This window comes from Oryctolagus cuniculus, chromosome 3 (genome assembly GCF_051225735.1).
Source record: "Oryctolagus cuniculus isolate XC-2025 breed Fujian yellow rabbit chromosome 3, ASM5122573v1, whole genome shotgun sequence".
Classification (NCBI taxonomy): Eukaryota; Metazoa; Chordata; class Mammalia; order Lagomorpha; family Leporidae; genus Oryctolagus; species Oryctolagus cuniculus.
In genome coordinates, this window is record NC_142869.1 from 38,519,211 (window position 1) to 38,535,200 (window position 15,990).

The 15,990-nt window shown below is 38.4% G+C and overlaps 1 protein-coding gene across 1 annotated transcript in view; it reads left to right on the plus strand.

Annotated features, from left to right (window-relative positions):
• CATSPERT (catsper channel auxiliary subunit tau) overlaps positions 1-14,537 on the plus strand; it is a 191,265-nt gene extending 176,728 nt beyond the window's left edge. The window contains exons 14-16 of the mRNA XM_089328530.1: positions 6,956-7,030; positions 8,017-11,508; positions 14,148-14,537. Of these exons, the coding sequence (XP_089184656.1) occupies positions 6,956-7,030; positions 8,017-11,508; positions 14,148-14,489 (3,909 nt within the window). The 3' untranslated portion in view covers positions 14,490-14,537. The remainder of the gene's footprint in view (positions 1-6,955; positions 7,031-8,016; positions 11,509-14,147) is intronic.
• The last annotated feature ends 1,453 nt before the right edge of the window (positions 14,538-15,990 follow it).

Consider the following 15,990-nt stretch of genomic DNA (forward strand, 5'->3'; position numbering starts at 1 on the left):
CCCTTGGAAATCAAACAGATGAAATAGAAGACCGAATATCAGAATTCGAAGACAAACTTCCAGAAATAATACAGTCAGTTCAAACGCAGGAAGAAGAAATTAAAAAATTAAAAAATACGGTCGGAGACCTACAAGATTCAATCAAATGGTGTAATGTTTGGATAATAGGAGTCCCTGTGGGGGTGGAAAGAGAGAATGGATTGGAAAGTGTCTTCAACAAAATAATATCAGAAAACTTCAAACAAAAGCAGCTGGATAACAACACACAAATACAACAGATAGCCAGGACTCCGAACAGAGTAGACCAGAAGAGAAATTCACCACGACACATTGTGGCAACACTCAGCTCAGTGACACACAAAAAACAAATCCTAAAATGTGCCAGAGAAAAGCGACAAATCACATTCAGGGGTAAGTCAATCAGACTCACCCCAGACTTCTCATCACAAACACTACAGGCAAGGAGACAATGGCATGAAATATTTCAAGTTTTAAAAGACAAACAATGCCAACCTAGAATACTATACCCTGCAAAGCTATCATTTACGAATGAAGGGGAAATAAAGATCTTCCAAGACAAACAGAAACTGAAAGAATTTGTATCCACGCGTCCAGCCATACAACACTTGCTCAAAGATGTGCTGCACACAGAAATACAAAAACAAGAACTTCACTTAAAAAAAAAAAGGGAATGTAGAGTAACCCACAAACAAAGTTCAAAATACATAAACAGCTCGTTTCAGGAAACATGAATGGGAAAAGACAGTACTTAACAATAATCACACTGAATGTGAATGGTCTTAATTCCACTACAAAGAGACATAGACTAGCTGATTGGATCAAGAAAGAGAATCCATCTATATGCTGCCTTCAGGAGACACACCTTATCAGCAAAGATGCATGCAGACTGAAAGTGAAAAGATGGAAAAAGATACTCCAAGCTAACTGAAATCAAAAAAGAGCTGGTGTGGCCATCCTAATATCAGACAAAATAGACTTTAACATAAAAACTATTAAAAGAGACAGAGAAGGGCACTATATGATTAAAGGATCTATCCAACGGGAACACATTACTATTATAAATGTATACGCACCTAATTACAGGGCGCCTGGCTACCTGAAAGAATTACTAAAGGATTTAAAGGGAGATATAGACTCAAATACAATAGTAACAGGGGACTTCAACACCCCACTCTCACCAATGGACAGATCAACCAGACAGAAATTCAACAAGGAAACAACAGAGCTAATTGACACCATAGACCAAATAGACCTAATAGATATCTTCAGAACCTTCCACCCCACAGACACAGAGTTCACGTATTACTCCCCAGTACATGGAACATTCTCTAGGATTGACCATATGCTAGGCCATAAAGGGAGTCTCAACAAATTCAAAAAAATTGAAACTATACCATGCAGCTTCTCAGACCATAGTGCAGTGAAACTAGAAATCAACAACCCAACAATCTCTACACCATATGCAAATATATGGAGAATGGACAACATGAGCCTAAATGAACAGTGGGTCATCAAAGAAATTAAAAGAGAAATCAAAAGATTTCTAGAAACAAATGAAAATGATAACACAACCTATCAAAACCTGTGGGACACAGCAAAAGCAGTGCTAAGAGGAAAGGTTATAGCAATTGGTGCCTACATCAAGAAGCTGGAAATGAACCAAACAAATGAATTCTCCATGCACCTCAAAGATTTAGAAAAACAGCAGCAAATCAAGCCCAAATCCAAAAGGAGGAAAGAAATACTAAAGATCAGAGAAGAAATAAACAGATTTGAAACCAAAAAAACAATACAAAAGATCAACAAAACCAGGAGCTGGTTCTTAGAAAAAATAAACAAAATCGACACACCATTGGCCCAACTAACCAAAAAAAGGAGAGAGAAGACCCACCTCTGTAAAATCAAAGATAGTAATGGAAATGTAACAACAGACACAACAGAAATAAAAAGAATCATCAGAAAGTACTACAAAGAGATGTATGCTAACAAATCAGGGAACCTGGAAGAAATGGATAGATTCCTGGACAAATACAACCTTCCTAAACTGAGCCGTGAAGATATAGAAAATCTAAACAGACCCATAACCATGGAAGAAATTGAATCAGTAATAAACGCATTACCGAAAAAGAAGAGCCCAGGACCGGATGGCTTCACTGCCGAATTTTACCAGACATTTAGAGAACAACTAACCCCAGTTCTTCTCAAATTATTCAAAACGATTGAAAGAGAGGGAATCCTTCCAAATTCTTTCTACAAAGCCAATATCACCTTAATTCCTAAGCCCGGAAAAGACACAACAGAGAAAGAAAACTACAGACCTATCTCCCTGATGAACATAGATGCAAAAATACTCAACAAAATTCTAGCAAACCGAATCCAACAACACATCAGAAAGATCATTCACCCGGACCAAGTAGGATTTATCCCTGGTATGCAGGGATGGTTCAATATTTGAAAGTCAATCAATGTAATACATCACATTAATAAATTGAGAAACAAAAAATCATATGGTTATCTCAATAGATGCAGAGAAAGCATTTGACAAAATACAACACCCTTTCATGATGAAAACCCTAAGCAAATTGGGGTTAGAAGGAACATTCCTCAACACAATTAAGGCAGTCTATGATAAACCAAAGACCAGCATCATATTGAATGGGGAAAAGTTGGAGGCATTTCCATTGAAAACTGGCACCAGACAGGGATGCCCACTCTCACCATTGCTATTCAATATAGTCCTAGAAGTGTTAGCCAGGGCCATCATGCAAGAAAAAGAAATTGGATACAAATGGGAAAGGAAGAAGTTAAACTATCCCTATTTGCAGGTGACATGATACTATATATAGGGGACCCGATAAACTCCTATAAGAGACTACTGGAACTCATAGAAGTGTTTGGTAAAGTAGCAGGATACAAAGTCAATGCTCAGAAATCAACAGCCTTTGTGTACACAGACAATGCCAGGGCTGAGGAAGAACTACTAAGATCAATCCCATTCATGATAGCCACAAAAACAGTAAAGTACCTTGGAATAAATTTAACCAAAGAGGTCAAAGACCTCTATGATGAAAATTACAAAACACTGAAGAAAGAAATAGAAGATGACACAAAAAAATGGAAAAACCTGCCATGCTCATGGATTGGAAGAATCAATATCATCAAAATGTCCATTCTCCCAAAAGCAATTTACAAGTTCAATGCAATACCAATCAAAATACCAAAGTCATTCTTCAAAGACCAAGAAAAAACGATGCTGAAATTCATATGGAGAAACAGGAGACCCAGAATAGCTAAAGCAATCTTTTACAATAAAAACAAGGCCGGAGGTATCACAATTCCAGACTTCAAGGCATACTACAGGGCAGTTATAATCAAAACAGCCTGGTACTGGTACAAAAACAGATGGATAGACCAATGGAACAGAATAGAAACAACGGAGATCAATCCAAACATCTATAACCAACTTATATTCGACAAAGGACCTAAAACCAACCCCTGGAACAAGGACAGCCTCTTCAACAAATGGTGCTGGGAACACAGGATGTCCACATGTCGCAGTATGAAGCAAGACCCCTACCTTACACCTTATACAAAAATCCACTCAACATGGATCAAAGAACTAGAGATGCGCCACGACACCATGAAACTAATTGAGAGCATAGGGGAAACCCTTCAAGATATAGGAATAGGCCAAGAATTCCTGGAGAATACCCCAGAGGCATGGGTAATCAAAGATAAAATAAACAAATGGGATTACCTCAAATTGAAGAGTTTCTTAACAGCAAAGGAAACAGTCAGGAAAGCGAAGAGGCAACCAACAGAATGGGAGACGTTATTCGCAAACCACACAACAGATAAAGGATTAACAACTAGAATCTACACAATGATCAAAAAACACCACAGAATCAAAACAAACAACCCAATTAAAAAATGGGCCAAGGACCTCAACAGACATTTTTCAAAAGAGGAAATCCAAATGGCCAACAGACACATGAAAAAATGCTCAAGATCCCTAGCTATCAGGGAAATGCAGATCAAAACCACAATGAGATTCCACCTCACTCCGGTTAGATTGGCTTACATACAGAAATCAACCAACAACAGATGCTGGCAAGGATGTGGAGAAAAAGGGACACTAATCCACTGTTGGTGGGAATGCAAACTGGTAAAGCCACTATGGAAGACAGTCTGGAGAATCCTCAGAAACCTGAATATAGCACTACCACAGGACCCAGCCATCCCACTCCTTGGAATATACCCAAATGGAATTAAATGGGTGAAAAAAGCCATTTGCACCTCAATATTTGTTGCAGCTCAATTCACAATAGCTAAGACATGGAATCAACCTAAATGTCCATCAACGGATGACTGGATAAAGAAACTATGGGATATGTACTCTATGGAACACTATACAGCAGTAAAAAACAACGAAATCCGGGCATTCACAACAAAATGGAGGAAGCTGGAAAACATGCTGAGTGAAATAAGCCAGTCCAAAAGGGACAAATATCACATGTTCTCCCTGATCGATGGCAACTAAACGAGCACCTAAAATGATACCCATTGAAGTGAAATGGACACTATGAGAGACAATGACATGAGCAGCCCTTGTCTAGACTGTTGAGGAACAACTTACTATTTTGTTCCTTTAGTATTTTTGTTGTTGTTGTTGTTGTTGCTCGGTTTGCTCTACACAAGACCACTGGTTGAACTCTGCAATCAATGCACAACCATTCTTAAGTGTTTAAAAATTAATAGAAAATTGATCTCTGTGAAACATAGGAGTGGAAATAAGAGAGGGAGGAGATATATAGGACAGCACATACTCACTCAGACCTACCTCCAATGGTGGAACTAGAAATGTGCCAGGGGATTTCAACTCAACCTTACCAAGGAGGCAGGTACCAATGCCAGCACACTTGGTAAAGTGACAAATATAAATACACAACCGATCAAAAGATAGGGTAAGTGTCGAAGAGATTACACAAATAAGACCAGTGTAAGCAAATAATGAAGGATAGAATCAAAAGGGAGAGAATGATCCTGCGGGGGAAGCAGGACACACAGCAGACTCATAGAATGGCAAATGCCCAAAACAGCACTCCTGCCTCAGAATCAACCCTTGGGACATTCGGATCTGACTAAAAGGTCCATGAGAGTCTCACAGGCATGGAAAGCCATGACATGGTGGCAAAAAACAATCTAAATGAAAGATCCTGGTGAACAAGACCCCAGCAGAAGGAACAGGCCATCAAGGAGAGAGGCGCCTTTCTCTGAAGGGAGGAAGGAACCTCCACTGTGATACGGCCTTGACTAAACAAGTTCAGAGTCGGTGAAATCAAGGGGTTTCCATAGCCTAGACAGCTCATAGCAAGAGTCTCGGGTGATTGCTGACATCATAAATAAGAGTGCCAATTGTTAAATCAACAACGGGAGTCACTGGGTTCATGCTCCCCACGTAGGATCTCTGTCCTTAATATGTTTAACTATGAAACTCAAAAACAACACTACTAGTCGAACAATACCCTATACCTTGTGCAGTTGTGTGAGTGCAGCCTGTTGAAATCCCTGCTTAGTATATACTAAGTTGATCTTCAGTATATGAAGGTAATTGAAAATGAAACGTGATGAAGGGCGGGATGGGAGAGGGAGTGGGAGAGGGGAGGGCCACGGGAGGGAGGGTTGTTTGGGGGGGAAGCCACAACAATACAAAAGTTGCATTTTATATTCTACTTAAAACTATTGGTTGAACTCTGTAATTAATACACAATTACTCTTAGGTGTTTAATTAATGCTATAACTAGTACTCAAATAGTATTTTACACTTTGTGTTTCTGTGTGGGAGCAAAATGTGGAAATCTTTACTTAATATACGCTAAATTGATCTTCTGTATATAAAGATAATTGAAAATTAATCTTGATGTGAAGGGAAGAGGAGAGGGAGTGGGAGAGAGGAGCGTTGTGGGTGGGAGGGAAGTTATGGGGGGAAGAAAGCTATTGTAATCCATAAGCTGTACTTTGGAAATTTATGCTCATTAAATAAAAAAAAAGGACCTAGAAAAACAAGACAAACCAAACCCAAAATTAATACGAGGGAAGAAAAATAAAAATTAGAAAAGATATAAACAAAATTGAAATTAAAAAAATGAAAAAGATAAGTGAACTGAATAGCTGATTTTTTGGGAAAAAAATTGATAAATGATTGGCCCAACTAACCAAAACAAAAAGAGAGGGGGACCAAATCAATGAAATCAGTGATGACAAAGGTGTTACAATGGATATAACAGAAAGAAAAAGAATCACAAAGTTACTACAGTCAACTATATGCCAACAAATTGGAAAATCTAGAAGAAGCAGATAGATTTCTGGACATATACAATTTATCAAAACAAAGACACAAAGACATAGAAAAGTGAAATTGACCAATAACGACGATGGAGGTTGCATCAGTAATAACCGCCCTCTCAACATGCCTCTGTGATTCTATACTTGTTCTATGCACTTTGATTTTGCAAGTATTCTTTAGGCACTTTTAAGTATTTGTTTGATGATGATAGTTTGAGAATCATTGAAAACACTATCTCAATTTAATATCAACTACTAATTATTATCTAAAAGTATTTCATAAGCTTTAAAAATCAGATTACATTTGTTCTGACAATTCTATTTGATTTCTACTTTTGTTTCTGCTTGATGTTACTGTAGCATTATTTTGATTTACAAGTCAATAGAGTGAATTTTACAGTATCAGGGAAGCTAATACGATACATATGTATATATACATTTTTCTTTAATAATTGGCAGGGTAAAGGGTATTAGTTATGACAGAAACACTTAGGTTCTAAGTTTTTATATATCTCTAATAGTAGTTGAAAGAATAAAATGATTTTGGGAAATATATATAGTCTAAAATTAAAATTTCTCTTTTTATAAGGTGGCTTTTTCACCAGAAGAAAACAATTCACCATTTTTAAAGCCACTATATAGAGAATTCACACCAGATTATCAGGTGAGTCCTGAGTAATTCTATCTCAATATTAATTATACTTAATTACTAGGTTTCTCCAATACTTTATAAGATTCAGTGATTCCAAAACCAAGTTAGTTATTAGAAATGCCTGGCTAGCTTTAAACAATACTTATTCTCAGTTCCTACCTCCAACCAGTGGATTTCAGTTGAGAATGGAAGCCTGGAATCTGTATTTCTCAAAAAAAAAAATCCCAGAGGATTCATAATCTGTCATGTGACTATTAACTGCAATTTAGAAACAAATTATAATTGCTAAAAAGTACTTTGAACTATTAAGTTGAAATAAATTTTTAAAAATTTGACTATTTCAGATTTTACTTCCTTCAATTGCTAATGTAGAAGTAGTATGAACAAAGGGTTTGGATAGAGGATTTCAATTTTGAAGGTTGTCTCAGTGATAGTATAACCCGGTCCCAGAACTACAAAACTTACCTCTGTACTTTATACTAAGGTTTCACTGTAACCAGAGTGTTTTCATGTTATTCTGAGTCATCAAAAAGCAATACCCTGTTGTAACATGTTAACCACTGGGGTAGAGAGCCTAATCATTGTTGAAACTCCCAGATTAAAAGCTAAAGATATATATCTCTAAGTCAGTCTTTAAATATTTGTGATATTTCAAATGGTATGTATGTGTGTATACAAGCATACAAATATACTAACAAATATAACTAACACTGGGAATAGAGTTGTTAAAATAATTTATTAATTGGTTTAAAAATATTCCAGGCAGCAAAAAGCACTTGGGAAAAAAATAATATCAGAATGAGGGATTTCAAACACTGGCATTCACGTTTTATTTTTAATCCCAATTTTAAATATTTTAAAATGAATTGAAGTTGGTGTTCTCCCTTTGTAGTAGATAGGAAAATGAATAGATGAAGTGACAGATTGCTCAAAAAATTAACTAGAATTTATTATAAATTGAAAATAAATGCTACAGATATTATTTTTTTCAATTTCAGAAATTCCACCTGGGCAGTTTTGATCCTTTTCTAAGGAATATAAACAACAAAATGTCAGACAGAATAAAGAAAGATAAATATATATGCAAAAGTAGAAGCTATTTGTATACAGAAGAGATAGAACTTGAAGACCAAGACCCTCCTTTTCCAACATGTTCACAATTTGCAGAACCTACTGTGACACCCTGGGCCCATGACCCTAGTGTCACAATGAAGACTTTAAACCCTAAGGGTAAGGTAGCTCCTGATCCTACTGTCAACTCAGTAAAGACTTTAGACACTAAGGATAAATTAGCCCATGATCCTGGTATCATCAGAGTGAAGACTTTAGACAATAAAAATAAGCCAAGGGAAACACTTCCAAATGTATTTTTGCCAACCTTCAAAAGAGAATCATCAGTGACTGAAAATGTAAATAAGGGTCACGTCTCAGAGTCATTAAGTCCCACTTCCCATATAGAAAAATTAAGACAATCAATGGTACTCAAGTCAGTTTTAAGTAAAAATCTCCAAGAGCTTTCAGACAAACTATTTTCTAAGCCACAAGTTCCTATAAACCCAGAAGCAATAAAGAAAAGTAGTTCTTCACATCTAAGCTTTCACAATGAACCAGCAAGTAGTATGGAAGACCCAGTATTTGAAAAAATTCAAGATTTACACAGCTGGCTTTCAGAAAAAGACATTTTCAATTCAAAGTCTCTTTTAAGTCAGGTAATTAAAAATGTTTCTACGGATTTTCTTTCAGAAGATGGACCAGGAAAATCTCCAGCGGTAGCAGAATCTGTCTCCAAAAAATACTTGGAGGCTGATGAAAAAGATTTTCCGATGAAAAAAAAAAGTAGTTTCAAAAAGAAACATTTAATAAGTGAAGTATCAAGCTGCAAATCAAGTTTCCATGGCTCTGTGCCTGACTGTGTGATAAAGCAAATATTCACGGCCCCAATGTCACATTTGGAGATGGGAGTGACAGAATCAAGTGAGACAGACATGAACTTGCAGGACCAGCTACCCACCCAGTGGGGCAGAAGCTTATCTTCGCATGTTCTGGTTCACTACGGGGAAGAAAATGATGAAATAGAGTTGCCGCAGTCCAAATCCGTGGTCAGTCAGATAATACAAGCATTTCCTATAGGGACTCTTTTAGAATCTGGACTAATCAAAGTGATAGAATTAGATAAAGAATACCAGAGGAGTTCCTTGCTGGATACAGCGGCAGCCTCTCGAGAAGGGCCAGGGTATTCCACAGGGGGTTTTACAGAAATCAAAAGAACAGCAGAACCTCTTTCAAGGCGGAACACACCCACCATTCCCAATGAAACTGCTTTTGCCAGTAGAGTTGGATTGATAGAGGAAGATCCAAAGATGCCCCCACAGCATTCAGCATATCATTTAAGACCAGATAAGAAACCAGTTTTGCCAAGTAATGGTCAGCGGCTTGACAGAGAAGAAAATGATCTCAGTTCGATTTTAGAAAACTTCAGTAACTCTATAACGAGCAAGCTGGACGACTCCGACGCCGTGATGCTGAAATCCTTCCTGAGAAGCATCCTTAAAGCCTTTTTCACACACAATCAGTCTGAAATGAGAAGACAGCCAGAAAAAGAGTTAGAAAGACTAATCAAAAATGATTTTCCAAGCTTTACAGAACATCTTGAAGAAACCCCGGGGAATTTGAATAAGGCAGACAGGTTACACAGAAAACCTATTTTGAATGCAAGGCTGCGTGTGTTCCTAGAAGAACTCTCAGAGTTGGAAGTGAAAAATTTGAAGTCTGAATTAAGTAAGCAGATCCAGCATTACCTTGTAGAGAGACTGTCAGAAGCAGGACATATTGCCAAGGAGGACCTACCAAAAATCTACCAAAATTTGTATTTGATGAATGAGAAAGCAGGCCTAAAAGCACAAAACGTCTTCCAGGAGAAATACTCAGAAACTGTAAGACAAATCATGTCTTTTGTAAATAATTTTAATCATCACTTCATAGATAAGCATTTAGAAATAAAGCTAAGATCCTTTCTAAATGAAATTCTCCAAAACTACTTCCTAAAAAATCTTTCAGAGAGCAGCTTATTTAATGAGACAGCATCTGAAGCCATACACAACAACATAGCTTCTCTAAGAACTAAAAGTGCTCCCCTATCCTATCCTGAGTTAGGACAAGAGATTGCAAGTGGAAGTTTCGGTAGAAGGCTTGAAATAAACATGAAATATCCTTTAAATAAATCTCTACAAAACTACCTTCTTGCTTTATCGGAAAATGAATTATTAAGTCTGAAAGCGGATTTAAGCAAACACTTTCAGAGCCTTTTTATAGAAAAACTTTCAAAAGCAGGACTAGTGACAGAAAGGCAGTTAGAGGGGATCAACCATCATTTACGTTTGCTGAATTCTAGTTCCACACCATTAAAATGCATAAAGTCAGCTTTACCTGTTAGAGACGACAACCACTCGATGGCGGAGCATGCAGAAAAGGAAAACAAATATTCAAAAACTGTTCCAAAAAACACTCTGCAAAAGACTCCTAAGGATCAATGTGTAGAAACAGAGTTGATCAGAAGGGAAGACAACGATTATTTTTTCTTACACAATTTAAAGGAAAATCCAGCAACCATCAAGGAAGATAAAAGTTACTACCCAAGAGAGGAGGCTGAAACACTAAGTTTAGTAAAAATACAGCCCTCTTCCAACAAAAACATCCAGGCAATTGCACTAAACAAGTCACCAGAAAGACTTACAGATATGTTGCTCAAGAAACCCAGAAAAGAGCATGGTTCCGTGCAGTTTCCTCCGGCAGAAAATTCTCTCTGTACAACAGAGCACCAAGACCCATATGGTTGGGGTGGTAAATCCAAAGTGACTCAGTCAAAAGCTTGCTTTGACATGACACTGAAAATGAAGCCGCTTGGGAAAAAAGAGCATATTAACATTTATAAACTGACTGTTCAGGAGAGACCTAAAGCAGTATTGTCGCCGTACCCGAGAATTCCTAATTCCAAAATACCAAGAGAAGATGAGAAACACTTAGACAGACTGCCTTTCCCTTCTTGGCAAACAAACACGTTAGGTTATTTCAATTCAGAGACTGGGGGAAAACCAAAACAAGAAGAACAGTACTGTCAGAGATTAAAAGGAAATAACAACAACAACAAGAGACATGTAGTGACATTTGCGCAGTATAGTCAAGAAATACAAAGTCTTTTTTTAAACCCAAATGAAATCTGTGAGGAAAAATATGCCAGGATTCCTGAATCACAATCCTTTAAGATTATAGAAGACAGGAAAGACTCAAGGTCGTCCTTCTTCCCTGAAGTCCTGAAGAGAGAAAATCTGAAACTCAAGGTCCGAAAAGAAAGGGACTATGCCGCCAAACCAAAGAAGTCATTTAACAAGATAGTTAGGATGCTGCCAAGCGCACTGCCCGCCACAAGGAGCCATCTGCGGAAGTCCGTTCCAAGAACATTACTTCACTGGACTGCAAGAAGAACTATACATGTAATAACGCTTTTCTAAGTCTTCTACTGCATTTGCCAAAGTTCTATAACTTACTTTAGGGTATACAAGGATACTTCAAATATTTTGTGAAAAATAGAGTTAAAAGCTAAGTTTATTGTACTGCAAACATTTTTTGAAATTTCAGCATAAAGCTTTTTTTTTGTAATATGCATTTCCATGACCTTTCCAAGTGCTCCTCATCTGTATGGATTTCAAAATATTTTTGCACCAAAATAAACTTATCTGTTTTTAAAATATATATATATACATATATATGTATATGTATATGTATATATATATATATATATATATATAGAGAGAGAGAGAGAGAGAGAGAGAGAGAGAGAGAATCCACACATACATCTTACACTCCCCCAGATGCCCACAATGGCTGGGACTGGACCAAAGCTGGGAGCTGAGAACTCAATCCATGTCTCCCACATGGGTGACAGGAACCCAAGTACTTGAGCCTCACTTGCTGCCTCCCAGGGTCTAGCTGGATTCAGGAGTGGTTAGGACTCAAACACAGTCACTCCAATAGGATACAGGCACCTGAACTGTTAGACCAAACATCTGCCCTGACTTCTCTTTTAATTCCATTTCCACCAACTATTGAAGTACTCTCATATGTCTACACGTTGTAACCTTAATGGTCCCCAGCCATTGAAACCTCCAAGTTTAAAATTTTTTCCAAAATTTAAGTATCAATTTGCCAGACTCAAAGTGCAACCACAAAATAAGGGAGACTGTTTACACCCTTAATGCTGGTGTGTGAAATAGATAAAAGGCACCCTCTCTGCATGGGAATAGAAAAAGGGATGCTTTCTGCTGGGCGTATCCTCCAGGTTGGCACAGCCTACAGCAGGGCGCCTGGCCCTGCCTATGGAAAATGAGCTGCATGGTCGCCCTGATTAATACCAGCCAGGGGCAGTTGCGAGCCACAACCTGCACAGCCTCTAGCAGTGGCCATCTCATGGGGAAGCCGAGACTTTTCTTTTCACAGGGTATAAGTACACTTGTTTAATTTTTTTCAGATAGCTTAATCATCTGTGTTTTAGTAAACAAATATGAAACTCTCAATGTGTGCCTGTCATCCTACTAAAGATTACTGATGTGAAAAATTTACAGCCTATTGAATTATGAATTACACAGTTTTAGTCTAGCCTCAAATCTTTTTCTTTCACCACCACCCCGTGGCTATTTCACGTGCTGGGAAACTTGGGAAATCAAACCTATTTTAATATTAACAAAATATTTGGAAAGATAAATCTACTAGACTTTACCAACTATTTTTTCTTTAAAAATTTACTTATTTATTTGAGAGAGAGAAGGACAGAGAGAGAGAGAGAGAGAGAGAGATCTTACCTTCATTGGTTCACTTCCCAAATGGCCACAATGGCCAGGGCTGGGCCAGATTGAAGCCAGGAGCTTCTTCTGGGTCTCCCACATGGGTGCAGGGGCCCAAATATTTGGGCCATCTTCTGCTGCCTTTGCCAGGCCATTGGGCAGCTGGATTGGAAGTGGAGAAGCCAGGATGCAAACAGGCATCCTGACCAGCGTTGCAGCGTCTTAACCTATACTGCAGATGCCAGCCCCTATACAAACTATCCTGAAGCAAAGTTAAACTCGAGTGGAAGGGACTTATCTTAATTTTCTGGACCATTGCCCAGTTAGTGTATACGACAGGCACCACCCACCATTGGGAAAACTCATGTAAGTCCTAAGACTGATACTAAATTGATAATTTAATTGTGTAATTCTACCATGAAAGTGAGAATAAACCTAATGTAAGAATAGTTGCTTGGGATTTGTTTTCAACAATGCAAGTTTTTAGTTTTATAGTAGCAAGATAAATATTATATAGTTAAATGTGATATATAATACATAGTTAAATATTACATTATATAGTAGCAGGGCAAATATTAGCATAGGTTGTCCTCTCAATTTTGAGTTTTCTAATATCTTTAAATTCAGTAACTTGGCACTAAGCAAATGATTATGTGTGTACATATATATTAGGAAAGGGAAACAATATGGGTTCATTGCTTTTGGAGAGGAAAAACTTTCTGAAGTTCATTTAGACAAATGGAATCTTTCATTAATATCACTTTTTCAAATGAAGTAAGAAATTGTATTTAAGTTAAATGGTACCAAATCATATAGGATATCATGTCCTTATCCTGAGAACGGGCAAGGGAGGTAGAGTTATCTTTATTTCTCCCTGTTGAACCAAGTGCCCCCAGACTTTTCTTTGGGAAAGCTGACAACAGAGAACTCCATCTGGGTCTCCCACATGGGTGGCAGGGACCCAGGTACTTGAGTCATCATCTGATGCCTTCAGGTTGCACATTCGCAGGAAGCTGGGACTGGGAGCAGAGCCGGAACTGGAACCTGGGCACTCCATTTTGGGTGTGGGTGTTCCAAGGGGCATCTTGACCATGTGCCAGATGCCTGCCCCAAGCGTAGTTTTTAAGGAAGGCTCTAATGAGAAGCATTGAAGGTAGGGTCTGAGTCTGGAGAAACTGTCAGTGCCTTCATTCTTTGTCTTAGAAATTTTAGCCCTCATAAATGTAAAGTGTACTTTTTGTACTTTTTAAGAAACCTAACTTACCAAGCTGATCTTTTATTTTAACATTTAGGATTGTTCAGATAAATTTGAGGATTTACCTGTGACCTCTTTAAAGCATCTTACAAAAACAAAATCAAGAGCAAGGCTTTTAGGAAAGAGCCCAGATGATAGCCATAATCAGGCAAAACACTCCGCAAGACCATACACCGCTCCGGAGCACTACAAACGGCGAGAAAACCACACTGCAAGATTCGGAGGTCCTCGAATGGTTTCCGCAGGCTTAGTTCATATAAATGATACAACCATAGATTATGAAATACGTAAAATGCATCCCCCCAAAAAATTAAAGGAGGATATTGAAAAATGTTCGCTTATTTGTGATATTATCCAAATGCTAAACAGTTCAAAATGACACGTGAGACCAAGTATCAGAATATCATTTCTCCATCGGCAAAATGGTTTGGAGCTCTGTCTTTAAATGTGATAGAAGTCAGCAACCCAATTTCATCTTGTTAGAACCATTTTGTTTTGATTAAAATGAAAAATGAACACATTTTATGTAAACGTGTTTTTGTTTATAACCTTCAGACACAAACCCAGAAATATGCAGTTTGGTTGCATTTTGTTTCCTAGCTCCGTCCCCCTCTCACTGTTCCTGTTTCTCTGACTTTCCACCCTTTGTTGAAAACTAGCTCCCTCCACCCAGTTTGCAGTTACCTGTGTTTAGATTTTTGTTATGAATAAATTTTTACTCTTCAGCTTGTTACCTTTCTAGATTTAACAGTCTGCAATTCTCTGGGCCTAAAGAACGTTTATTATTAATTGTGTTTTTTTTTTTTTTTTTGGACAGGCAGCGTAAGAGAGAGAGAGAGGTCTTCCTTCCATTGGTTCACCCCCCAAATGGCCGCCACAGCCGGTGTGCTCTGCCAATCTGAAGCCAGGAGCCAGGTGCTTCTCCTGGTCTCCCATGCGGGTGCAGGGCCCAAGGACCTGGGCCACAGCAGAGAGCTGGACTGGAAGAGGAGCAACCGGGACAGAATCCGGTGCCCCAGCCGGGACTGGAACCTGGGGTACCGGCGCCGCAGGCGGAAGATTAGCCTAGTGAGCCGCGGCGCCGGCCTGTTTATTATTAATTTTAACATCACTTGATATTGCCTGTTTTTACACTTAAAATTAAAAGTAGTAATAGATTTAATCCTGAACCATCTCCTCCCCTGGAATAACTCTTTAAAAAAAAAAAAAAGATTTATTATTTACTTGAAAGAGTTACACAGAGAGAGAAGGAGAGTCAGAGAGAGAGCGAGGTCTTCCATCTGATGGTTCACTCCCCAGTTGGCTGCAACAGCCAAAACTGCGCTGATCCGAAGCCAGGAGCCAGGAGCTTCTTCCGGGTCTCCCATGCAGGTGCAGGGGCCCAAGGACTTGGGCGGCCATCTTCTACCGCTTTCCCAGGCCTTAGAGAGCTGGATCAGAAGTGGAACAGCAGGGATTAGAATCGGCACCCATATGGGATGCCGGCGCTTCAGGCCAGGGTGTTAACCCACTGTGCCACAGCACCAGCCCCTGGAATAACTTTCTAACTCACTTGAAAAACTGCGAACAGTCACCAAACTCAGGAAACTGCGTAAAATAGAATGTATCTAACTGCATCAACATAGGATTCAACTCAGAGACTTCCAAGAATAGGTTTCATTTCTGTACAGTATTTACAGTATTTGGATCCTGTTAAATTTTGGTCTATTCTTGACAAGCAAAAACTTCAATATACAGAATTTTGTCAGTTTCAAATTTTCTACCGTAATTCAGAAAAACCAGGAAGGACTTGGCCAGTAGGAAACAATTCTTGGTCATTTGTTCAGTGTTACAGTTTGGGGTAGTAGTAATTTTTACAGGAACCAAGACTTTCCAGTGAT